Below are 24,912 nucleotides of genomic sequence, written 5' to 3' on the forward strand. Positions count from 1 at the left end.
ATGTGCTAATTACAGAGGAACTGCAAAAATACTTTTACTCCTCATGGATTTATTACAAAGACGACATCACACAGTGCTGCTTATTTGTACTGGTGCATTGTAATGTTTAATTACCTGTCCAACCTCTAAAAATAAATAAGCAAATGAATGAATAAATAAATGAATAAAACTTTTGAAAAGACATGAGATAAGGAACTTGACTAAACTCTTTCTTGTAAGCTTTGGTTTATAGAAACCTGGTTTGTATTTATTTAACTTTTACAACAAGAAGTAACTGATTTGGTGAGTAAGTTGGTGAAATTACTCAACGGAAGAAGACAGTTCCACTCAGAGGTGTAGTGTCTTCAAAGGTACTGTGAAAAAGCTTTAAATGAATAGTGGTACGTGATGAAAAGAAACCTGCTCCCTGCCTGGGCTTAGCTGTAGAAAGGTTATTGTTTTCCAAGATACTTTAGAAAAATTTCTTATCTTCCAGATCTTCAGAATATTTTTTTTCCAGCATTGTAAATACAGAAATTGCTTTTAAAGCAAAATGGAAATACGAATGAAGGGATTATGCATTTTCCTCATTTTTATCCCCCACTTTAAGAAAAAAAGTAAGTCACTGGAAGTGTCAGAAAGTAATAGTAATAGAAACAGTAACAGAATGATGACTTTAGCACAAAGACAAAGAAAAAACCTACATAAAACTGGAAAGAATTCAACTAAATTTCACTGTGAATTCTGGGAAATGGAGAAACTTCTCTCATGTTCCTGTTCACAGCCAAGGTTTATGCAAATATGTTTGGCCCTTCACGTCTGTGTACTTTCTGCTGTGTCAGTCTGGACCCTTTTTGTGCCTCTGGCACAGCAGATCTACTGATACAGCAAGTTTTGCAACGAACCAGATGATAAGGTAGGAATTTCTAGACTGGCCAGTCTCAGGTCTTGAAATGTGAAACGTATTTCAAAACTCTAACCTGTATGTGGTATTTGGAACGTAGACATCCCTGGCAGGGAACTCCAGGATTTCTCTTGTAGGTCTAACTCTGCTGTCTGGGTAAAGTTTGACTTGCAGCAACTCTGGAGTTAGACAGTAATGGGGATTCTCTGGAGCTGGAGATATGTCTATCTTTAATTGAGCTGTAAGAAGAAAATGGTTTTATTACAATAAATATAAGTTAAATATAAATAAAAAAGCTTGTTCATGCCTTGTTTCTTCAGGTTAATATCCTATATATTAATTTCATAAATAAAGAAATTATAAATTAGAGCCAATGTGGAATTGTTAAAAACAAATAACAGTGAATCAAACTGATATCTAGGGCAACTGGGGTACCAGATAGTAAGAACCAACAGAAAAGATATATCTTAACAAATACTGTTCTGATAGGCAAGTTGGGGAAATACCATAATAATGCCACTGTGAGGCCCAACAACTGTTAAAAGCAATATTCAAAGTCTCATTAGAAGTCTTGCCTATCAAACCAGAAGGATACATCACAAGTTGCTGAAAGCTAATCTGCACCAGGATTATTGAATATTTTCCTTAGCAAGTCAGCTGACAGTACTGACAGCACACTTCTTGTTGGTGGATGGCACTGGGGCTGGAATGATTGTAAAAATTTGGCAGAGAGGAGAAATGGCATCAAATGACTAAGGTGAAACATAAGAAAGAGCAAAGGACTTGCATTAAGAAGGAGAAGCCAAACATGCAAACATTAAAAAAGAAAAATTGGCATGGATCGATTCTGTAGAAAAGGGCTGGGTAACAGCAGTGACAATAAGCCAATGTCCAGAAGAAAGCTACGACCCATCTAAGGTGTGCAGTGCATGTGTAAGACACTGGAGACAAATTCGTCTGCTTTGCGTGGCATGAGGTCTTAGGAGGAGCAGCATACCCAGTTTAGAGCACCGTGCTTGAAGAAAAGCACAGACAGATTAAAGAAACTCTAGCAAAGAGTAACAGGTAATTTTAAAATCAGAACCTTTGAGGAAGGGTTGAAAAAAACCTGAGATTGGTTAGGCTACAAAACAGAGGTGAATAAGAGTGAACTAATAACAGTATTCAAGTACTTGAAAGGTTGTGATAACTGCCCTGAGGGCATGACAGACCATAATCAGATTAATTTGCAGCAAGATAATTTTGCAAAGTTTTCTTAATACCTAACCTCACTACAAGGACAGCTGAGTGCTGGAAGAGATGATCTAAGGAAGAGGTAGGATTGCTGTTGCTGGAGATTTTTAAGAACAGGTTAAGTAAATATTGTCAGAAATAGCACAGGTCCGGGACCAATGATGTTTCACTGCTGGTGTGCCAGGGTTTTTATTTCCCTTTCTCAAACAGAGGTGGAGACTGTTCCTATTAACCAAGTGAGAGCCAGGAGAGAAATCTCCTCTCAGCTAGAGTCAGAAAACCAGGGGTTCCTCGGCCTTGGGTTTGGGGTTTGCATCGTCTTCTCATAGATGCTACTCTCAGTGTGACAGGAGCTGCATGTGCACACGTGCCAATGAAAAACCTGCCAAAATGCCACCTTCGGTGCTCGTGGTCTACCAGGGAATGCTGTCAAAGACTTCTTAGGGTTTTTTCATCTGCTTACTTATAGGAACTGGGTGACAATTGGGAAGGACTAACCAAATACCTTAACACATGTGAGCCAAAAAGATCTCATTCAATACCTGTGATAGGTCTCAATCTCCGTAACACTGATGATGGCCGTCTCATGTCAGCAAGGAACTTGTACAAATCTTCATCGCTCAGGCGATCACCCTCCTGTTGGATGTTGGGAAGAAAACGGTTACCTACACAACCCTTCAGGACTGCGAGAGAACGAATAAACCATCTAATACTATAGTCTCTTTCCTCTGATATCAAAATGTACCTTCCCAGAACAAGGTGTTAAGATTAACATGCTAAATTACAGTTCATTTCTCCATCCTTTTTCTTTCCTTTTTTCCTTATTAATCATCATGACAGCTGCAGGAACTTCTCTTTGAAAACCTTTTCTCTCCCCATCAATATTATCTTTTTCAAAACTGAGAATGGCTGTTAAAAGATTTCCCCAAAATATCCAATTTTTAGCAAGTATAATAGTTTGAAAAAGTATCCGTCATTCAGGTAGTGATCCTCATTCCTTCTCCTCTGCCTTTTCTTTGGTATGAGTCTAAAAGAGTCTTACTTTTCAGGAGAAGTGTTAAGAAACGGTGGGAAGGGGAAAGAGTCTGTTGTCAAGTCTTCTTGTGCCACATTCTAGTAGCTCAGAATTTCATTAATTTTGGAAACATTATAGAAAATGTGACTCTGCCACCCTCTAACTATCCAAAAGCAGAAGATAACTGATAATAAAGGGAATAAATCACAATATGAAAAAAGAAGCAAATGAAAGGAGAAAAACGCTGGGTAGTACTCAACAGAAGAATTAGAAACTTAAAATCTTAAATCGATGTTCGGCAATTTTTAAAGGATAAATTAGTAAAACAAGCTGTTTCAGAGTTGTCAAGTGAAAACAACCTTGACAAAGTAAATAAATATATGCTTTTGTAAATCATTACTAACTTAGTGAACTGGTGTATATTACAAACAGGGCTGCAGAACACGGTCAGTGGAATGGCTGCATTAGCAGTGCTGTAATACATTTTTTTTCTTACTTTCTACATCTTGGGTGAATACGGTACAGAACTGGATTTTATTAGCACCCCAAGTAAAAGGAACTTCCTGTGCTGCTCTTTGTCACTGAGACCCCAGAGATACCATTCGCAGAGCCCAATTACAGCCATACTGAGTTTCACGAAAGCAGGGAGCACCAGAGGCATGAGTCATCCTCCACTTACATGGTTTGCACCATGATAACTTCATGCCCTTGATGACATTTCTCCTTATTTACCCTACGGTATTTAAAAGTAGACTTTGGATAGCTACCCACAGTGAAAGTGGCACACAACCAAAACAATCAGGAAAAAAAAAAAAGAGCTTAACCAACTTTCAATATATAGTATCTAAATCTTTGTATTCCCAATAATTGAGAAATCAGTCCAAAAAATATCTGGTTGCTCACTATTAAATCCCTTTTTATACACAAAGGTGACATTCAAGTAACGATTTTCCTGAACCAGATGTGGCATTAAGCAAATCTTAGCAAAAATTAATGAACTGAAACCATTTTCTAAGCTTAACTAAAAATTTTATTCTGTTTAATCATGTTTCCTACTGCTTCTCAGGAAAATCCCGAGAGCTGCCACTCAGTAAAGCAGCATCAGAAGTGAAATGCTTGTTTTCTCAGGCATCCCTGGATGTGTCCAGGGAACTGATGCCAACCTCAAATCGCATTGATGAACCTGGTTCTGAGCCTGCTCATGTTTCAACGGGATTCTCTATCACCCAATGAAACCAAAGGAGTCAACTGACCATCATGATAAAGGCTATGTAACTCCTAGACTAGGCCAAGCATCTGGAATGCTTTTTGGCACATACTAACCCAAAGAAGTTATCCTCAGTTTTTGTGAACTTGCTTCTATGAGCATTTTTCTAAATATGTTGACCAGTGATTTTTCTAACACCAGCGTGTTAGAAAAATCTGGAGCAAAATAAACTGATAATTCTCCTGGGGAGACCCAGTTCTGTTAGTTAGAGTAGTTAAGTCACTATGCCATAACAACACTTTATCATTCAAGTCAAAACCAGCTAATAATTTCAAATTCCATAACGTAATTATTCACAGTAAACTTATTGAAAGAATCCACCCATCGACTGTGGACCCACTGCTGGCAGAGTTAAGCACGTGATATAATAAACCCACTGCATGCTGTTCAAAGACATCCTGTGATCAGGGAACAGACATTACATGCATTGAAAGCATCACAAATTAATCATTCGGGTCTAAACTGACTTCACATGACCAAAGCACTCTGTCCAAGGAGCAACTCCTTAATTAGATAGCTTCATACAATACCTGTTTAAAGAAGTTTGTCACTGTCAGAGTAGCTGGTCTAAAACTGGTCAAATTGCAAGCCTCATCCCCGCTTGTGGTCCTCTCTAATGAACGCCTCCCGACAATACTGGAATTCCGCCTCTCCGACCATGATCCTTTACGTTCTTCAAAAAATAAAAAATAAAAAGGGGGAGGAATTAAAAAAAAGAAGAAAAGCAATTGTCCAAGAGCCTACTTTTGTTCCAACCAGGATTTTCTACACAAGGAGAGAGCTGCTGCTTTTGGAAATTATGCAATAAGTGTGATAGAAGAGGTGGTTATGCTAAGACAATCATACTCCTGAGGCATCAGGAGGCTATGAAGCACAGCTGACTACTTCTGCTCCTCTCACAGCAACCTCACCCCAGTGCCTTACTGCTATTATAAAAGTCTTTATCGTGTGGAGATTTATGTATTTCTCTTGCTCTGAAAGATGATGAAGTTGGCAGTTTTGGGGATGCTGAAGAGCAGTTTCAGATGAGCTGTGTGGTTCACAAAGATTAATCCACTCCTTTGGAAAATGTTCATCAGCCTGTAACGCTCTCTCAGTCTTAGAAGCCTGGTTTTAAATAATATAACAGATGGTTTGCTTGTAAAATCCTTGAAAGATAAATCCATTTGTTATCATGGACTTTTCTGTTTTATTTCAACCATGACCCAAGACTATCAGAAGGCCTAGGGCAGGGGGAGGAAAGCAATAAAAGGAGCAATGGCAGATACAGGGTATGAATCAATACTTTAGTAAACTCTGGATTTGTCCACATTCCTTCACGCGGATGCCAGATACCATACCTCCTGTGCCAACTTCTACTTCTGTGGAATCTCTTTCCAAACTTCCAGCGCTGCTCACAATGTTCATTAAATGAATGGCTGTCCAGGCAAAAGGCATCCGATACTTGCCTAGTCTTTGGCAAAACTGTTCTGCCTGGCATTTCAGTTTTTCCAACTTTTCCTTATTCTGTGAAGAAAATATTCAATCCAAGAGATTAAAAGGAGAGGAATAGGAACAAAGGTTCATTTAGCAAAATCAGTAAGCAACAATGGTATCTTTTCTAACTTGCAATGAATTTGTGCTTCAATAGCACCTTCTAGAGGAGGATCGCTAAGTGCTAGGCAATCAGCCTTCTGCTTCACAAAACTGCCATCAGGCCAACAGTACCAGACACGGGACAGCCTGATAGTCAGAGCAGCTGGCTTCTTAAGCCTCCTGAAGAGCCTGTCAAATCCCAGTGAGCTCATCTGCCCACTGCCTTTTCCAGAAAAGCTGAATTTTACTCTGAAGTCTGAAATGGCCTTTCTTAATGTGATTTTATGCAGCAAGTGCTCAGATCACCTGGAGTTGCATGGGAAACTGAAAGCATTCCTCAAATTAGCAGTATCATACTCATTTTATTGAGGAGAAAAAGGAATAAGAGAGGACTTTTCCATAATTCTGCATATTAAAGAGCAATTTTTTGCTTTAGACAGGTTGTTACCTACAGACCTTTAAGACGTCCCCAGACAGGGGGCTGGATAACAACAGAGAGCGCTCTGTTGCTCACATTCTTCTAGTTCAGGACATGCTTATGCACCTTTTTGGGAAGGAGACCTTGAAATATCACTTTTTCACCTACATTCCAAGCATCCTGCAAATCCAGTTCCAAAATTTCACTTAGGCACATGTCAACTTATTGGTCACAGGAAACGTACTTTTTTACTTCAGTTATCTAAATACCTGAGGTGAAAGATATCCATTTTTCATATTGTGGTGCAGTGATATAAAGACAGAGATAGACAAAAAATGTGAACTTCTTCCACTAAAAATATATTAGAACTTTAGGAAAGCAAACTTTGTTAGAGTTTGATCAAAACTAACAAATGAACATCCCAGCTCCTTCGAAAAAAGCATAATGGAAAGCCTCTTCATCACAGGAAGGGCTGGCATCTCTCGGTTTTTTTCCTTCGTTCAGTCCTATTACCTTTTAATGTTCACTTGGCTCAACCCAATTGTACATTAAATTAGGAACCATTTCTGAGGCTCAAAAGCACAGTTTCACATTCTACATACACAAGGTTTCCTTTTCAAGCTCTCTTGTACATCTTACAAACTGGAGTTGTAAAATAACATACTTAGCTCAAGTAACAATAAAATCATGTGATTTTGAAAAAAAGTGATTTGTTATTCTATAGCCACATGGTGTTGGAGAAAAACAAATAGCAGCCTGTTGGGGATAAGACTGAGGAAAGGTCATAGTCCAGGTGCCACTGCATTCTGCAGGTGCTACCAGCATTCCTGTTTGTTCCTCAACCTACCAAACCTGCAATTCCCACCCAGACTCTAACACACTCCAATGAGCAACCAGCTGACAACCGCAGGGAATAAGATGGCATTCTTCTCTGCAGGGAAACCTCTGCTTTTAGTCCTGAGCAAGGGGCTTCTACAGCAAGGAGACAGGCTGCATTTAAACATGTGTGGGAAAGACAAAGAATCAGTCAAACTGGGGCAGGCCCATGCCATCCACTGCACTTTAGAGGACAATGCCCAAACTGCTGAAGGCAGGAATTAAAGGGACACTGTTAATGGAAAAACCAAACACTAAAGTATAAAATTTTAAATCTATCCTTACTATATGTAACAAGGACAGCTTTATCCTGCTGTTGTGTGTGGCCTTTCTTTACAATATTAGGAAAAAGAAAAATCAGCAGAAAATAGCAGAAAAGAAGAACCAGAAATGCACTGCAATTCAAAACCAGGCCTGATGCAGAATCTCCTGTTAACACATTTCATCCACTTTATAACCCTTCTAGAGGAAGGCAGAGGTACTGTGATGGGGTTAAGCTGCAGAAGCAATGGAAAAGTTGAAATTTTACTGCAAATTCACATCAAAGGCTGCCTTCACTTGACCCAGCTATAAGCACACAGCTGATCCTTTGGGACAGGGAATCACAGATGACTGAGCTTGATGGTAACCACACATCTCCCCTGTCAGCTACAAAATCGGATGACCTTTAACTACTCTACCCCAATAAGGCATCAAGATTCAAGGGTCTTTGACTCTTCTTTGACCTGTAGAATTTGACTAGATTCTTAATTAAAAATGGATCCTTTTAACAACAGGAACAGTATCAATGGCTGTTAAGTCCGAGGTAAAAGAAAATAATGTATGTTTAATATGTTAATAACAAAATGCCTTAAAGTGCTTGTAGCCAAATTTAATCAAAACACCAAAAAAATTCTTACCTTTGCTGCATCAGATTCTTTAAAAATCATATACGGCTCTGCACACTCCCCAATATCTCCCTGCTGTAATACTTTTTCCAGCTGAGAAGGGAAAATGAACCATTATAAGGACATGTATCCAGCAAGGATTGTTAAATTAAACAAACACTAGGAAGCAAAAACAGGCTTTCAAAAGAGTTAAAGCTTTGTGAGTCAGGGAACAAGCACTGCACTCAGGTTGTTAGAGCCATTAAGTTCCCAGATCTCCAGCTATAACTGAATCACACATGTAAAATATAGGTTCAAAGGGAACATATACCACTTCACTTTGGTTTGATCTGTTCTAGAGCCACTTTCAGCTCATTTTTAAGTTCTTAAAGACAGCTTACACTGTCTTCAGCATCACCATTTTCAGAACTGTGTTCTTATTTCCATTCTCCATATTAAGGACCTACTGCAGCAGCACAAAAAGGTGACTCAGATGCACTCAGCTAAAACAAGCACTATTTTAAATCAGTGTGTTTTCAAATCAAAAAATGAAATAATCAAATAATTAAAATTAGCCAGAGTAGATGTTTGCTTCTGAAGTCTCCAAGTAAGCCCATGCCTCTTGAACACAAAACTGCTTAACACTCAGTTTCTAATAGAAATATCTTCCCTATCACATGCATGGAGACTGTTTCTTTCAGAAGCATCCCAGCCCTCCCTCCCACACCCGCTACTGTGCACATGCTGTTACTAGATTAGAATATCTTTAAACTTCTCCCGTGCTTATGAAGTGCCATTCATACTTGTCTATTAGTAGAACTCCAAGAGGCTACTGCAATATAAAGAACAGAACTACTTTCCAACAAATTTTGCACTCCCTGGTGAGTTTATGCTAGCAATACCAGCTGTCTGAAAAGTGGTTTCCCAGTAAGACCCGTGTGAAAATTCACCTGATAAGGCACGCTATGCATCTGTCTTACTTATCCCTGACTATATCCTTTTCATTATCAAATCAAAAAATCACCTAAGCCACCAGCTCCTCTTGGATCACTGGTTTTACAAGCACTAACGTGCAGTCACAAGCTCTTTCGGACAGATCCCCATCTCATAAATATGGGGTTGTCTCTTCCTCATATCTTGTAAAAATCAGAAGAGTGAATATGTGTGCACAGGCAGAACACGATTTTTAGAAGGAATTCAGAGAATCATACCAAAAACTGGAGATCAGAATATGCTCCAACACTACTGAAAGCCTTATTCTCACCTGGGACTGTTTTGTCATGCCACAAAGCCTTAATTCATTTTCAAAAGCTTATTCCTCATGTAAGAAGCAGTGCATGAAGAACTTGCACAAACCTCAGTCAACATGGTTCTCAAAACACAGCACTTAGCTAGCAGGCAACGTAACCACTGCCTGTGAACTGAAAGCATGTACTGAACTCCCTTTTTTACAATAGGATGATTTTTATGCAGAAACCAGCCAAAAAAACCTGATTCAAATGCCAGTCTGAACTAGCAACATTTGTGCACTCATTGAATCAAATGAAAGAAGAGAAAATAACTTTTATCTTTGTATACTTTATTCCAGGAGTGACCAATGTGGCATTTTATTTCAGCTATGGATCTCACTCTCTTAGCAATTTCAATTCTTAAAGACATTTGAAAATCTGACTTAAGGGCATATATCATTTTTGAAACGAGATTCAGTTCAACATATATTTTTAAATCACTCACTTATCTATCATCTTAAGGAGTCAGCACATTGTTTCATATGAAAACCAAGGTCAAGCCCCAGAAAGCCGCTCTATATCAAGCAAACCTTTGTGCTCTTTTCAGTTTTTCAATAATACAGCAATGCATATCTCCACTGAACTGTTTCTGTTACAAAGGAACTTAATGTACTAAGTGAGAATATCTGAAATGAAACAGAATTCTGTGGTGCCAGTGTTTACACTTTTGAGAATAGAATTCTGCTCTCCAAATGTAAATAAGAAGCCAACTAGTCAGCCAGACTTGTTTACATTTTATTTTAAATAGAAAACAAGAGACAATAATAATTTCAATTTCTCTGGCTTTTCTTACCTTTATTACCAGAAAGACATCTTGAGAAGGATAAGTGATAGAAAAGATGGCAGATCTGGCCAGCGTGGATATAGCAGCAGGGGGGACATGTGGACGAAGCATTCCCTTCATTTGTTCAGAGTTTAAATCAAAGTAGAAATTCTCTGAAATCTAAGGAAGAAGTTGGGTAGCTTCAAGCATTAGTTATACTTTTTTTTTTGGTAAACTCTTCATAAACACAACAGGCAATTTCAAAACACAAGTAAAAAAAACCTACCAACAGTGCCTCCTTTCAAACCATGTATAAAAAGAAATACAAAAAGGCCTTTGCATTAAGAAATCAAGGCAGGACAGTGGGAAAGGAGAAAGGAAATGGAGCAAACAATACACACTACCTATAAAATTTCGTCCAGCTCCTGTAAGGTATGTAGTTCCATCACAGGACTAGGAATTACAATTGCTATCTGAATTGAAAATGTCAAAGTATCAAAAGAGAAAAAGATCTTTAAGACCATTGCCAGAAAAAGAAAAAACCAACACATCTTGAAAGACAGACAGTGAGCTTTCTACGCTGAAACACCAAATCCTCGACTGTATCAAGGCTTCAAAGCCAAAATGAATGTGAGCTGGTTATCAACACCAGAGGTCACTAAAGAACTTACTACGTTAGAGAAAAAAAATGGAGTAATGAGATGATAAAATTGGCTTATGAAATGTGATTTAAATATTAAACAAAGTTCACATAATATTCCACATACTCTCATCTACATAACTTAAAACTCAATGCATTAAATTCAAGTCTTAAAGAGATAAATGTCAAAATGCATATTTTTAACATTTTTCTCTCTACTACTGCTGTATCTTGAATTAGGAAAACTAAGAGACTCTTCAAATATTAAATACAGAACATAAATGGGGAAATAAATGTATTTTGCATTTCCTATAACTTACATCTTGAAAAGCCTCCTCAGCTTTGTTTTGATTTTAGCAATTTTAGCATGTATGACTTTCCTGTGCATTATTAAAATGTTACTTGGACACATACCATGCTGAATCACAAAAAAGATATTAAGAAAGTCATAAAAACTTAATCTAAATAAAAGGTTTCAGTTACTTAAGTTCTCTCTGGGGAAGAGACTTTTGAAAGCCAAGATTGGACAATATATATATTCTGATTTCAGGCACTCACATATTAGATAATATTTCTAGAAAAGTGGTTATACTTCGACTGTTTTACTAAGCAGAAGAACACCACACAAAGAGGGTTCATGAAATGCCTTCATCATTCTTTCAACCATGAGTATGTCACTGTCTTCATAAAGGTTTGTTTCCGAATTAATTCCTCCCTGTTTTTTTTAATACAGTTTTGTAATGCTTCAGCAGAAATGTCATCACTCAAGTAATTAAAAACCTACCTTTTTCTTTTCTTTAACATCATACAAAGCCAAACTTGCAAAAATGGGCTCAATTTCTATTTCAAATCTTGAAAGAAAGAAACACATAAAATCAGTTGACTCGTATTTTGTAAGAAAGACTAACCTACCCCACTCCCCAAATCCTTCTAGGGTAAGGTGATGGCTGACCACTGTTAAGCTGAGATGTCAGGAACAGTTGAGCCAACCTGTGGGCTTGCTCCTGCTGAAAAGGGAGGTCTTGCTCCCCAGTTTTCCCCCCACTCCTCTCCTGTCCTGCTTCCTCTGCATTCCCCCTGCTCCCTTCCACCAGGACACAGACTGGTGCTCCCTGGACCTTCTAAAAGCCATTTCAACTCACTGACCCAACAGAAAGGCTGGGATTAAGGTCACAGGACATAAAGCATACTTCTATAAATGCTTTTATCCTCTTCAAGTGTCGTTTGAAAGCTAAGCAAAGCAACCTAATAGCTTCCTTAAAGGGAGAGGAATTATTAATAGCTGGACCACTTAGCTCCTCTCACTACCTTGAGAAGCTGTCCTATGTGCTCATTTACCATGCTGACCTGTTGATATGGCTAAATGGCTCAACTGCTCTGATCAGAAAGCTCTTTCCTCTGGAGGGTCAGGGACAGCTATTTTGGCAATTTTCAACATTTAACTTTTGTCAGAAAATACCAATATCTCAAAAACTCTCTCAAAGGTGTCAGTTTTTCAGAGTAACTGTTATCACGTATTTATGCTAACTGAAACACTTCCAATGAAAATGCTAACCTTACCAAATAGAGCTAAACTTATTGTTAAATCACCTGGGAAGTTAAAGACATTAAAAAACATTCAAAACCTGTCCCTACAACAAAGCAAGCAGGGGCTGAAATGCCATTCTCCTGTCTGCACAGCCTCCCCATGCAATTAAAGCCCAATCCATGGTGGGATACCCCCCTGCACCCAGTTCTTGCACAGAGGTGTCAGCTTTTCAGCCTGGAACTTTCTGCCAACAGCGAGAACAACATACAGGACTGCATCATCAAACAGGTATTTTCTCTAGTTTTGCAACAAAGGTGAGATTAACCTGAAAATGACCCTGCTTAGGTCATCTTAGCCTTCTCCCTGGGGAAGAGACTACGTACTTCTTTTTGTGCCATTAAGACAGCACGATCTTGGATGCTCGCTATTACAACTGAAAGTACAGTTTCAGAGATTACTTTGGTACACAAACAAGCATGTACTTGGGCAGATTTGCTATAAATTTACAGTCAGCAAGAGATGCTTAAACAGCAGAAATCATTAATTTCCAGCATCTAACTTATTTATGCTAAAGACACCATCCTTTGGAGAGGAAGCTCCACTGCTACTGCATATTATGTTGTTCCAGTTCATAAAAGGCTGCAAAATCAGTTCATCTCTATGGCTGTATTAGGTCCTGCAGTACTCTACGAGCAGGAGGTATGTCCCACACATATATCTCAGTTATGAGCCGCAATGTAGTCTAACTGGAGCTCTCTAATAAGAAGGGTTGACCTAACTGAGGACACAGAAGATGAATACAGCAGTGTGGAAAATCAGTTTTGTACTTTATTTCTCCAAGGGAATAACAGTAAAATTTTACCTTGTGTTATTAGAGAAGAGTTATAGGCAATGAACCAGCTGCAGGTAACCCTATATTCAGGAGCTCCACTTCATTAAACTTGTTTAACAGGTTTCTATTCCTCCAGTTAATGCTTGCTAAGTATATAAAGTCTTCACTCTTAAAGGGACACAGTCAAGGTTGTTGAGCCTAAACTTCAGCAAATCTTTGGTTGTCTTATGTTTTAAGGCTTAAGCACTTTTAATCTTTTTTTTTTTTTTTCCCCACTTAAACATCCTTGTTACAGAGCTGAACACCAACGACTGGCCAACTTCAGAGCCCTGAACAAGAGCAGTGAAGCATGCGTGCTAGTAATATGTAACAGGTATAGCTACAGACTGGCTGAAAAGCAACGCAGAGAAAAGCCAAGGATGGTGAATACTTTCTGTATCACACCACTGAAGAAAGTCTTGAAGATAAAACTGTCTGATGCACAGTACTGTTTAACTTATCCTTTATAGAACTAACCTTTAAGCCTATGACCAACCAACCAATGTTACATCTCTTCAAGGGTAATAAACAAGGCAGCAGAGTTATCCCAGATGCACGTGGATACAACAGCAGATTTAAATTCTCAATTTCTGTAATGCAGCTGTCTGTTGGAGTGATACTTACTTAAGGGACAAACACTTCACCAAGAGTCTCTGGCCAAAGTGTTCTTTGGGTACTTCAGGGACACTAAGTCGTTCTATAGGCTCCTCCTGAAATTCGTCACAGGAACAGCAATTTAGAGACATGACACTTGTACAAACCACTAATATCATTATGAAACAAACACATGTATCACTTTTTTTTCTAAGACACTAGCACCAATTTAATCCAAGGCTTACCAGCATGTTGCATTCATGAGCAGCTATAAATACGCTAAATTAAATCCCTTTAAATGTTTCTACATTTTAGGGGATTGCATAACCATAAAGGAAAACCAATCTTCAGAAAGTAATAACTATGGCAAGACAATATGCTAAAAAACATGCGACCCGCAAAATAGCTAAGGTTCCCATGGATATTAAACACAGGTGATCTTAACTCCTTTAAATCCATGGCAGAATGACAATTTTCACATTCCCTATACCCTTCACTTTTTTAGTCTCACCCACGCATATATAAAAATACCTCATCTGGTGCTGGATGTAGTGCAAAAAGCTCCTTATGCCTACTGGACTTCCTCTGATCTTCATTGTGGTGGTCAATCTCTTCATTTGGGGTTCGGTCCAGTAGGTTTGGGAGAAGGGCATCCGGAAGGGAGTTCTTCAGATCAAAAATACTGCATGCCCAGCTGCCCCGGGGAGTATCGTCAATCGACATTGAGCGTCGTTTAAGGTCATCCTGAGATTCAACAAATTAAAAGCAACTTATAATGGGAAAGGGACTGCACTTTTAAAATGCGACTATAAATTAGGTTTTATGTAGCAAGGTTTTAAAGGTACATTACTTGTTCATCCTGGTAACTGTTGCCATCTGGAGCTTCGTCAGACTCAAAGATCTGTTTGGGGAGCCCCTTTTGCCTCTCCTTCTGTTTGTCTAAGGTGTTGGGATTAAATCCAGTTCCCAGCTTGTGATATCTGAAAACAAAGAATTTCAAATGCATTCTTAGCATCCTTTTTGACCTCAAACCCAGAAGCAGAATTACAGAACAAACCCAGTATTATCAGTGTGGATCCTCTCGAAGCATAAACTGCTCTTTGCAAACAGTATTTCCAGTCACCCTCCACTGTAGCTGGGTAATAATCCAACAACCAGTATTCCAGTACTACAATGTGACTCTGTTTAACTATAAAGCAACCCTGGGTGATGTCAAAAGAAGTATTATCAATGGCCAATTAAGGTCATCATAAAATGTGCAATTGTGATGCCAAGCTTAAAACAGGCCAAGAAGATGGGGATGGAAGGCCAGCGGTTCTGCTAGAGCAAGAACTGACTTTGAGCAGACAATATTAATACCTTTAAAACCAAAACACAAACTTCAGGTAGGACTGCATGAAGCGCAGAAGTCCTGAGCACCTCTAGAAAATATATGTCTTTCCGACCCCAGCTAAAATGAGCATCTTCCCATAGCATCTTTATAAGCAGAATCGGGTCCTTCAGAGCTTTCCAGGGTGTAAGAGCGCTTGCTAGTAAACAGTCTGTCTACTGTTGCTGACAAGATCAGATCTCTTTAACTAACAAATTTTTGGATACCAAATGGCACTATGTCTATATTTACACACACATATGGCCAGAGCCACAGTCTCCTTACAATACACACTCTAAGTCAGTTCCCAAAGTAGTGCTGGGGTCACGTCTAGACTTACTTGTTCTTATCCTGCCCTGTTACTAAAGTTACCACAGAAGGATGTACAGACATGTGAAAACCATGGACGTGCTAGCAGTGAATAATGAAAAGGAGGAGAAAAAGGAGGAAAGCATTTTCCTTGCTAGGTTATAATTCCTGAGAGCTGAACTATCTGTTTAATCCTCACGTGGAAGTCTGCATTTCAATCACAGCCCCACCAACAAGGGTAAATTCATTCTAAATCAGACCTGACTTCAGAGATGTCTGTGATCATTCCCACCATCAGTCTAGCAAACAGAAATTATGCCATAAGGTTGAAATAAGAATATGCTATTGTTTTTTTCAGGCCAGTGAAGAAAACTTATTTACCTTTCCCAATACCATTAAAGTAATCACTGAATGGATGGATTTGTCTGCCCCCAAAAAAACATTTTGGTTACAAAGAACTGTAGACAGAGATTGAAATAAAGATTATTTCCCCTGGGATGAGGGAGAGAGAAGGATGGCACATCAGAAGTCATGTTCTTCTAAAGCTACAAGAGCTGGATTTTGTGCCCCTAGAGCTAGCCAAAGCACTTGTAACCATCCAATAGGATGGATTAAGAGAAAGCTGTTACCATCCTTACTGGAAAAACAATTCAATCCTTCCCAGCCAGGCTTTTGAGCTCTTCCCCTGCTCCAGCAGTAACCCTTCTGTTTCCACCCAGTCCTCCGCCATGATTTTATCCAAGTAAAAACTGCTATGAATGTTTATGGTAGTGCCTCTCCTCCTCTGAAGAGGCAAGAAAACCTTTGACTGTAGTTCAACAATCACTCAGCACACCTTCAAACCACTCAGGCAACTCTGATGTCTTCAGCTTCATGCTTTCCCCAACACAGAACGCAACCTGCAGCTGATCTGCACAGGACAGAAAGCTCTACCATCTCCAACTAAACCTCCTCAGTGCAGGAATCACAGCCAGGTATTCCAGATACCAGTGGAAGTCGCTGAGAAACCAAGAGGTGTGCTGGCTGGGTGGGTCACACTGCACCTTCTAGACTCTGCCCACAAAGGCTGGGAGTTAATAAAGCATGTGTCTCTCTCCCGGGTTTCTTTCTGGGTTGGTTTTTTTTGGTATGAGATTACAAACCACGTTTTTATTAGGTCATCTTAGCACTGCAAAGCGTATCTTCAGCATCCCCTGAAGTCGTTCTCAGGACAACATTAAACCAGTGAATTGTAGCAACTGCCACAAGGGCAGAGCTTTAGCTGTAGTCAAGTCATTTGTAGGTGATGCACGTCACATGGATCACTTACTCCTTGACAGTAGCTCTTGAAGTCATCAGACTTTCAATCATCTGAGAGAGTGTATGTTTCAAGTAAAGCTACTCAGAAACCTTCCTGCTAATTTGCATAAATTAATCAATGCATGCACATTCTCTAAACTGTTAACTCATTTGAACTATCACAACATTTATCTAATATTAACAATTATTCGTTTAAATTACGTACTTTCCCAATGTCTCTTTGGGAACAAATGAATGCTGCAGAGGGCACGTTATTTATTAGGTGGTTGTGCCTGCACATAAATCTTACACCGTTACAAAATTAATACAACTTCTCTCTGAGAAGAGCTAAAAACATATGGAACAAAGAAAGAAACAAATGCTGAAAGTAATTTTACTTGTTCACATTCCCTAATTTCTCTACCATTCTAAAGGAGCAACTGTTGACTAAAATGTTGTAGATTTTAAAAAATGCCCAAAGGGGTTTTGACATCTGAGATCTAATTTGCAAAACACAAAGCATCAGTTCAGCTAAACACAAAGCATCAGTTCAGCTGAGCTGGGCAACTAAAAGCCAGGGCACATGGAATCAGTAGCCAGGACAATAATTTTTGAGCCTCCTCATACCAGCTAGCCATCCTGCAAAAATTTAAATATGAAATCAAGCTGACAAATACCACAGAGGAACTCACTTTCTGTTCACAATCGCCCAGTCTTCCGTGTAACTTCTTACACAGTCCCTCACATGAGGGTCCATCTCACTGTTAAAAGAATAAAAACAAACACCTTCAAAATCACAGACATGATAGTGACTTCTTAAACATACGTACTTTCACTTAGGTTTCTATTTACTCTTTCAGGCATTTACAGACAAAAATTCCAGGCTTCAGCCTTGCAGATACTCAAATCCAGAACAATTAATCCCCCTGAGCAAGGTGTCACCCTGTCACCTCGTACCTCTCTTCAGGCACAGCCGACACAAGCGTTCGACATTCTCGGGGGGTGTACACAACCTCAATGTCATCAGGAGGAAACTCAAGCAAGTCTCTCAGGGGTCCGGACTCCCCTGCAATCGGGTGTGTAATAAGGTAGTCCTCCAACTCAACCGGGTCCACTGCTTCTGTAAGCGGTACCTGGGAAAAGACAAGCAATGGAAGGGTCTTAAAACAGAGAGAAAGAAAGGAAAAAAAAAAAAAAAAAAAATCACATGCACATATTCTACTTTGGTTTTTAAACCAGCTCTTCTGCCTTGTTGAGGAAACCTGATCTAACATCAGATTATAATTAACCCTAGTGGTGTTAGCCTTAGCTAACACACATCATAAACCAATTTTTCATGTCTTATCTTTTATCCGGTATTTCTCTGGATATTTCTATGATGCATACCAAGATCATCTCATTAAAAAAAAAAAAAAAAAAAAAAAAAAAAAAGGCATTTTCATCTATTTTCAAGAATTAATCTGTTTGCACACACTTTATTTCCCACGTGTATGACTTTGGATTTCTTTTTACCATGCTGCTGCGCTGATCACAAAGGGAACCTTCACCCTGATGTAAGATGCAAAGAACCCTTTCACCCTCAGGCACAGCCCCCAGACAGAAATCCAGAGCACGGGCTGATTTACCAGGAACTCACAAAGCCACAGAACTCTAAAGACTAACATTATTTTGAATTAAATCACTTCTCTGGCAAACACAAAACACAAGTTCGTCCACCACAGGTACAAGTTTAACCACGTCTTCTCCCTGATATTAGAACCTTCAGTGCCACGATGACTCTGCCCATGCCAGCAAGGGACACTGCTGTAAATAAAATGGATGCTTAAAAAGCATCTTTACTGGACACAAAGCTTGCACCCAAAACACAAGGAATGACTGAACACACACATGTGCAGGAAAACAGTAGATTTCACTGGCAGTACTGACCTCAGCATACTGAAAAAAAGTGAGGTTTTTTTAGATACATGAAAAAAAAATTGCATCAACTGGATACATACTCACATTGCATAACTGTGTATTTTTACATATGTATATTATATAAATACATATATATATTCTGATATGAGATCATTATCCTAGGAGGCTGTACATAAACATAGACATTAAGAAAATTAAACACTAAAAACAAGTTTTGAGGAACCCATTTCTACAGCAATTGACAGGTTTCCTAGAATTCCCTGGCACATCCCGGTGAAGCTGAGTGGTTTAATATGAGTCACTAAAACACATGAAAATTCAGCAGTTTTTCTCTACTACTTCCTCTTTCCTGTCATCCAGATGATTTCTGTGGGACAGGGACCTATCCTGTAGCTTGTCTTCTGTTGGAGATGACTTTAAAAAGAACACTTAGAATTTAAGTTTTAAATGTGCTTCTCAAAAAAATTGCTATACCAATCTCAAATTCCAGTTTTTAACCTTCTATTGCCAAAAAGTTCTGAAATGAATCAACTTTTTATTCAAGGAAAAAGACTTGGCTAGCACAGAGGGTACTGAAAGAATCTCTCCTACTGCAGCAAACTTCAATGAATACTGCAATTTTTTTTAAAATACAGAAGGCAAATCATTCAGCAGAAAAATGGCATGACTCCAGTAAAGTCAGGTGAGTTGGACCAGATAATTTTATGCTAGATAAGAATCTGGTCCACAAAAAACCAGGTGTCTAGAAACTCAGTATTAAGTTCTGCAATTTAGGTAAAAGACACAAATTAATTTCTGTGTAAAGACATGCACCATCATCATCATCTGTTTATCTCTGACCCCATGACCTTTTTTCCCCTTCTAATCCTGAACTCTGGAAATGAACTTCAAGTATGTGATTCGCAAAACTTTTGAAAATACAAACCAGATACTTTTAACTGTTTTCCTCACTGCAAAACTCAAAATGAGAAGAACTTGTCATTGCTCTTTCCCACATTACCATTAACATGTCATCACTTCACGCTATCTCTTTCTTACATACAGATAGACCAGCTCCATTTGGCACTAGCTAACTGACAAAACGTACAGCAGTGATGTGTGACAGCTTATTATTGAGGAACTGCTAAAAGTGCATGTTTTTTCAGAAGACCTGCTGCATAATACTACTGCTACTTTGCGTGCATATAATCCTTTCCACTGATAAACCTCAAACCCAAAGAGTAGGAACCCAGAAATGGAGACTCCTTGCAAATGAAGATAAAAATAACAAAATCACTGGGCAAAAGCCACAGAGGCATTGGGTAGCAGAGGCGCTGGGAAAAGGCCCTCCCTCAGGTCCTCTCGTTGCCAGTCCACCCACGCAGCGATGGAGCTCTGTGCTGGACACCGAAAGCACCCTCGCTGGAAGAAGGCCAGAGGGTTAAGGTAGCCTCGGAGGGTGACTTAAAGTTGCTTAACTGACCCTATTTTTAAGGCCTAACATTTTAAGACTTACTTTTACTCCTCCTGCTGACCTCCCTTCCACACCAGCGGCTTCAAAGCTGAGGCACCTTCCAGTGCACTTGCTCAGCAAAACTGAGCTGACCATGCAAGTGTTGTGTTTCAATCTGCACAAACTCATTTACCTGTGCACCTCCCCAGGCTAACAAAGAGGAACCTTTTCCTCATTCCCTCCAATCTTTCTAATCCACTCATCCTGATAAACAGAAGAAAATTACAAACAAACGAGGAAAAAACCCTGTATTAACACAGAGTTGATGGGGATGTGCAGGACCGAGCAGACACAGGGCAGAGACTGCCACTGCCCCGATCGCACCATGTTTTCCCCATTCCTGGCATTTTACATCTCAAATTTCACTTGTCCAACAAGAGCATTGTAATGTATTGGACAAAAGATTAATGAACTGGCTACGCTAGTTAAAAAACACCTAATCCAGAAAGGCAGGCAGTGCTTAGGGGACTATCCAACACCAGCTCCCAGCTCTATGCTCCGGGGGTTTCCAAGCCCGTCGTACACCACAGGATTAGGCCCAAGGTTGCACTTCACAATTTTCCAGTTTGTCTCTTTGGATAACTATTGTACCATGAAGATGTAAACAAACATAAAAGTCAAACCCAGAAGCCTGTATTAGACTCGCCATCTGTGCAGCCAGAAATACTGTCTAGCACCTGAGTAAACAGGCCAAACATAAATTCATGGTTATGAAGAGGAACTACTTCATGTCAGACTATTGGCAGATAAAAGGCAAGCACATTATTTTAAGCTTTAGATATTTGTGGGGGAAGAAGTGATGAAAGAGGAGGAGGAAATAAGGATGAACAAATGCACCAAAAGGAAAATGAACCCAAATGGCATCCCAGTGTCTGAACTGAACCACGACAGCTCCTCTCACAGCTCTCACTGCTGATGCCTTAACCTTTCCTCCGTCCTGCATCCCTCTGAAGTTGTTGATAAGACCAAGAACAGACACAGTATACAAGGGGCTATTCCTGTGTTAGCTATAGCCTGGCCAAAGTCACCTGAAATCGTCGTATGAATCCATCAGATCAAATGTGCACACCAAAGGAGTTGGACATGTTCAGATAAAGACCAGGTTATCCAACCTCATCATCCCAGCCTCACCGCTGACTGAGAAGCAGAACCTGCTCTATCATCTCACCTCCGAGTCTCCAGGCCCAGCTTACCTCCTCGTGGCACCAGGAAATATAACAAGGCACCCAACAGCCAGCTTCCCTAGCCTATTAGGATTGTGATATTTTCTTAGTTTACAAAGCTTTGCCCTTTTCCTTGTGTACCACTCTGACATATAGCTGATCTCCAGATTATCACAAGAATAGCAAATCACGCTTTCAGCTGCATATTAAAAGGTTTTAAAATCTGCTGCAGCAGAAATGGGGGAACAGCTGAGGAGCTATAAAGCTGTACTCTCCCACAGCCCTGCTTGCTGGCAGACTGCAGACAGCAATCTTCAATGCAATCTTCATCCCACTTCCAGGAAAAGCCTTTTCGATTCCTCCCAACAGCTCCTAGGAAGCAACAGTAGGTGCCTCCTCCCCAAAATGCATCCAGTTTTTCTTCATCAGACTTCCAAAGGCAGAGGGACAATTTCAATCAAGTATTTGCAAACGTGCAGTCCACCTACCAACTGGCTAATAAACCACAAATATCTAAAGCTTAAAATAAACCAGGGGGAATGCTGGAGCGTTACCATAAGAAATCATTGACAAGGGTGTCCATTTCTTCCAAGAAGAGTTTATTAAGGCCCTCCAGAAACCAAAGCTGTACAGGAGCTCTGACCATCTTCCCAACAGGACTATGGAATAGTCTAAATTAATGGCAAATACACGCTAAAAATATGCAAAGGAAAGCCTGCTCCCAGAATCACAATTGCTGCTCTTTTAAAAAACACTCTTTGATTTTGTGTGAGCTGTAATTACAGATCAGATTTTGGACAACCTTTCAGACAATTCCTTAACACAGTTTTCACTAAGTCTTTATCCCAGGATCAGACACTGCCACCTCACTCAGGGCAAGCACTATTCTGGTGCTATTAAAATGAATAGGACTACGCAGGGAGAAAGGGGACGCTCGGTATGAGTAAGAGGGGCATAACCTGCTCCCTGCCAACATAAACACCAAACACAACGAACTGATAAACTGGAAGTACAGAAGAAATCAAATGGGACTCTCTCTTTTTCAGACTTACACAGCCCAATTACCCCGAATCAAACACATCACTTGCAAATAACAATTCTGCATATATATGTCCTTAACCTGACCATAGACACACGCTCTGTCACCTTAACTAAGACACCAGCCTGATTGATTTGGCTTATATAAACTATTTAACACACACACGTTCCATAGGTGCATCTGTGTTGTTGCAGTTACAGCTCTCAGCAGCTGCATTACAAAACCCTATTTCAAAGGTTTACAACTCTCCTGCAACAGGGACAGTCAAGCTTTCTTCTTTAAGGCTGTGTTATTCTTCACTGTTATATCCCCTTAAAAGCTTGAAAATAAAATTTCGTTTCCTATCGACTTTGTCCTTCTCTAGACAGCAAACATTGTATTTTGCTGTAGTTTTAGTGCACCGCTAGCCGAAATATGTCTCTCTCCTATTTATTTCCTTCTTTGGAGCACCTACCTGTATCATCATCATCAGTTACAAAAGAAGCATCTGCACAAATCTGGCAACAGGGGCAGAAGCCTCTGCTAGGGGACGTGGCATAACTCCACGGAGGGTAACACAAACCCCCACTTGCTTTAGCCAAGCATCTCACTCAAGAACTACAGGAGCAAAGGGCTAACATGGAGGAAAGCTACACCCAGGGCACTGCGCTGCAAAGCTCATGGCTTATTCCACCCCACCAAGGAAGCAAAAAATAAAATGCAAAGGGCAGATTTGTATTAGACCTGCTCTGTTGTGGCGTTCCTGAGAACAGATGACTGCAACCAGCTCCCTCGTGCACAGAGCAGACCCCCCTGACAAGCAGGACTTCCCGCGTGCCCCAGTGACCAGGGGTTTGCCGAGCATGCTGGCCGTGTACAGCTGACAGGGAAGGCAGCAGCAGCCACGCTCAGAGGGAGCTGGGCAAGCAGAAGTGTGCAGGGCAAGGTGATTCAAAAGGCAGCAGGGATGCCTCACTAACAAAGGCAGCGGGGATACCTGCCATAGATGCACTTTTCCGTCATGCTCAAGAAATGACCAAAGGATAAGTATTTAATTAGCATGCCATTTAATTAGCCATCATTAGAGCCCTTGCCTGAATAGCCTCCCCCTCCAGTTTGCTGCCTTACTGAACCAATTACACCTACACCAGCACCTAAAGACTAAAGGTCTGCTCTCCTGGGCACTGTGCAGAAGGTCAGTAAGGCATCACAGTAGCAACTAGGGCAGAAAAAGGGACAATTATTATCTCCATTTCACAGATACTGATTGAACCACAGAAGAAGTCCTGTGTAGATCATTGCTGCATGCTCTGATGTCCACAGGCATTCAGAATTTTGCCTGAAAGTCTTTAACCTATCCTTTCCCTACACCAACAGCTGGGCAGAGGGGATAATTGTAGATCCTATTCGAGAATTTTGTTGCCTAAGTCACACGTGTTGCACTGAGCATCACAAGTAGTCCTGTGGGACATGCTCTCAGTAACACACTGACCCCAGCTATGATTTTGCAGACTCTTCCAGCTAGCGTAGGTCAGCACAGCCATGAAAAGCACCGTGTCCCTCGCATTTCCTTCTCTCTCTCTCCCCTTTGCCCTCCCAAGATACCTACTTTCACAAGGGGCGGCGGGGACACAGAAGGGCATTTTAAATGGTTATGACGTGATGGTTTGGCAGGATGCATCTGGCAGAACAGGGATCTGAACCCAAGTAGCTCATGGCCCAACCCAAGACCAATTTTCCTTTTATCTAAAATGAGATGCATCGTTCCCAAGGGCAAAGACCCAGCCTCTGTGATGATCACGGTACAATTTGGGGCCCTGTAAAAATGACAATTGCAAGGACTGGAAGGTTATGCCTCCTGCCTCCTGCGTGGGAGTAAAATTCCCTGCGAGGATACGATAAGGGACCTTGAAAAATTAACCTTGCAGAGCTCCTCATCACAGGGATGATCCTGACTGCTATTTTTACTTGGCAGCTAGGCATTTCTTCAAAATCAGGGTGGTATTTCTTGCCAATTTTGAAAGTAGGACAAAGTTCCATCTTAACATCAATACCTCCTTAAATATTAAACAATTTATAATGTGCTAAAACTGCAACAGATTGCACCAAAGCTTGAAATTCTAAATTAATACCAACTTCCCACCCACTGCCTCCCTGGGCAAAATCTTGGAAGGACAGAAGAAGCAGATTAACATTTCAAAGCTGAGCCCCAGCCTTCTCTTAGCTATCGCTAGGTCTCCAGGGCAAACAGTCACTTCCCTTGTTGAGCATTCAGGAATGCAGATGGCCTGTTCTTGTTGTGGCAAAATCCCGTCACCCTTAAAGGGATACTGGTATCTCAGGGAACCGCAACAGGAGTCAAAGCTGATGTACTGTAGGAAGGACTCAGCGTAAATCTGAGAATACAGGAAATGTAACACACTTAAAAAAAAAAAAAATTTGCAGGCAAGTTAAAGAAGGTAATGGTTTAAAGAAATGTATTTGCTAAACAGAGGCACAGATTTACTTTTAAGTGTGAACTACAGGCCATAGTCACTCTAAGAGGTTT

General features: G+C 40.2%; 1 protein-coding gene across 5 annotated transcripts in view; it reads right to left on the bottom strand.

The window, feature by feature from the left end:
• The window catches only part of DOCK7 (dedicator of cytokinesis 7), a 108,995-nt gene that overhangs the window by 65,808 nt on the left and 18,275 nt on the right, over positions 1–24,912 (bottom strand). For all 5 annotated transcript variants that reach the window (XM_075508897.1, XM_075508896.1, XM_075508895.1 and 2 more), the window contains exons 3-14: positions 17,732–17,907; positions 17,467–17,535; positions 14,669–14,798; positions 14,350–14,562; positions 13,849–13,934; positions 11,610–11,676; positions 10,216–10,365; positions 8,167–8,247; positions 5,739–5,904; positions 4,929–5,071; positions 2,659–2,752; positions 960–1,122 (exon numbers count right to left, since the gene is read on the bottom strand). In XM_075508897.1, coding sequence (XP_075365012.1) covers positions 960–1,122; positions 2,659–2,752; positions 4,929–5,071; positions 5,739–5,904; positions 8,167–8,247; positions 10,216–10,365; positions 11,610–11,676; positions 13,849–13,934; positions 14,350–14,562; positions 14,669–14,798; positions 17,467–17,535; positions 17,732–17,907 — 1,538 coding nt within the window. The remainder of the gene's footprint in view (positions 1–959; positions 1,123–2,658; positions 2,753–4,928; positions 5,072–5,738; positions 5,905–8,166; positions 8,248–10,215; positions 10,366–11,609; positions 11,677–13,848; positions 13,935–14,349; positions 14,563–14,668; positions 14,799–17,466; positions 17,536–17,731; positions 17,908–24,912) is intronic.

This window comes from Mycteria americana, chromosome 7 (assembly GCF_035582795.1).
Source record: "Mycteria americana isolate JAX WOST 10 ecotype Jacksonville Zoo and Gardens chromosome 7, USCA_MyAme_1.0, whole genome shotgun sequence".
Lineage (NCBI taxonomy): Eukaryota > Metazoa > Chordata > Aves > Ciconiiformes > Ciconiidae > Mycteria > Mycteria americana.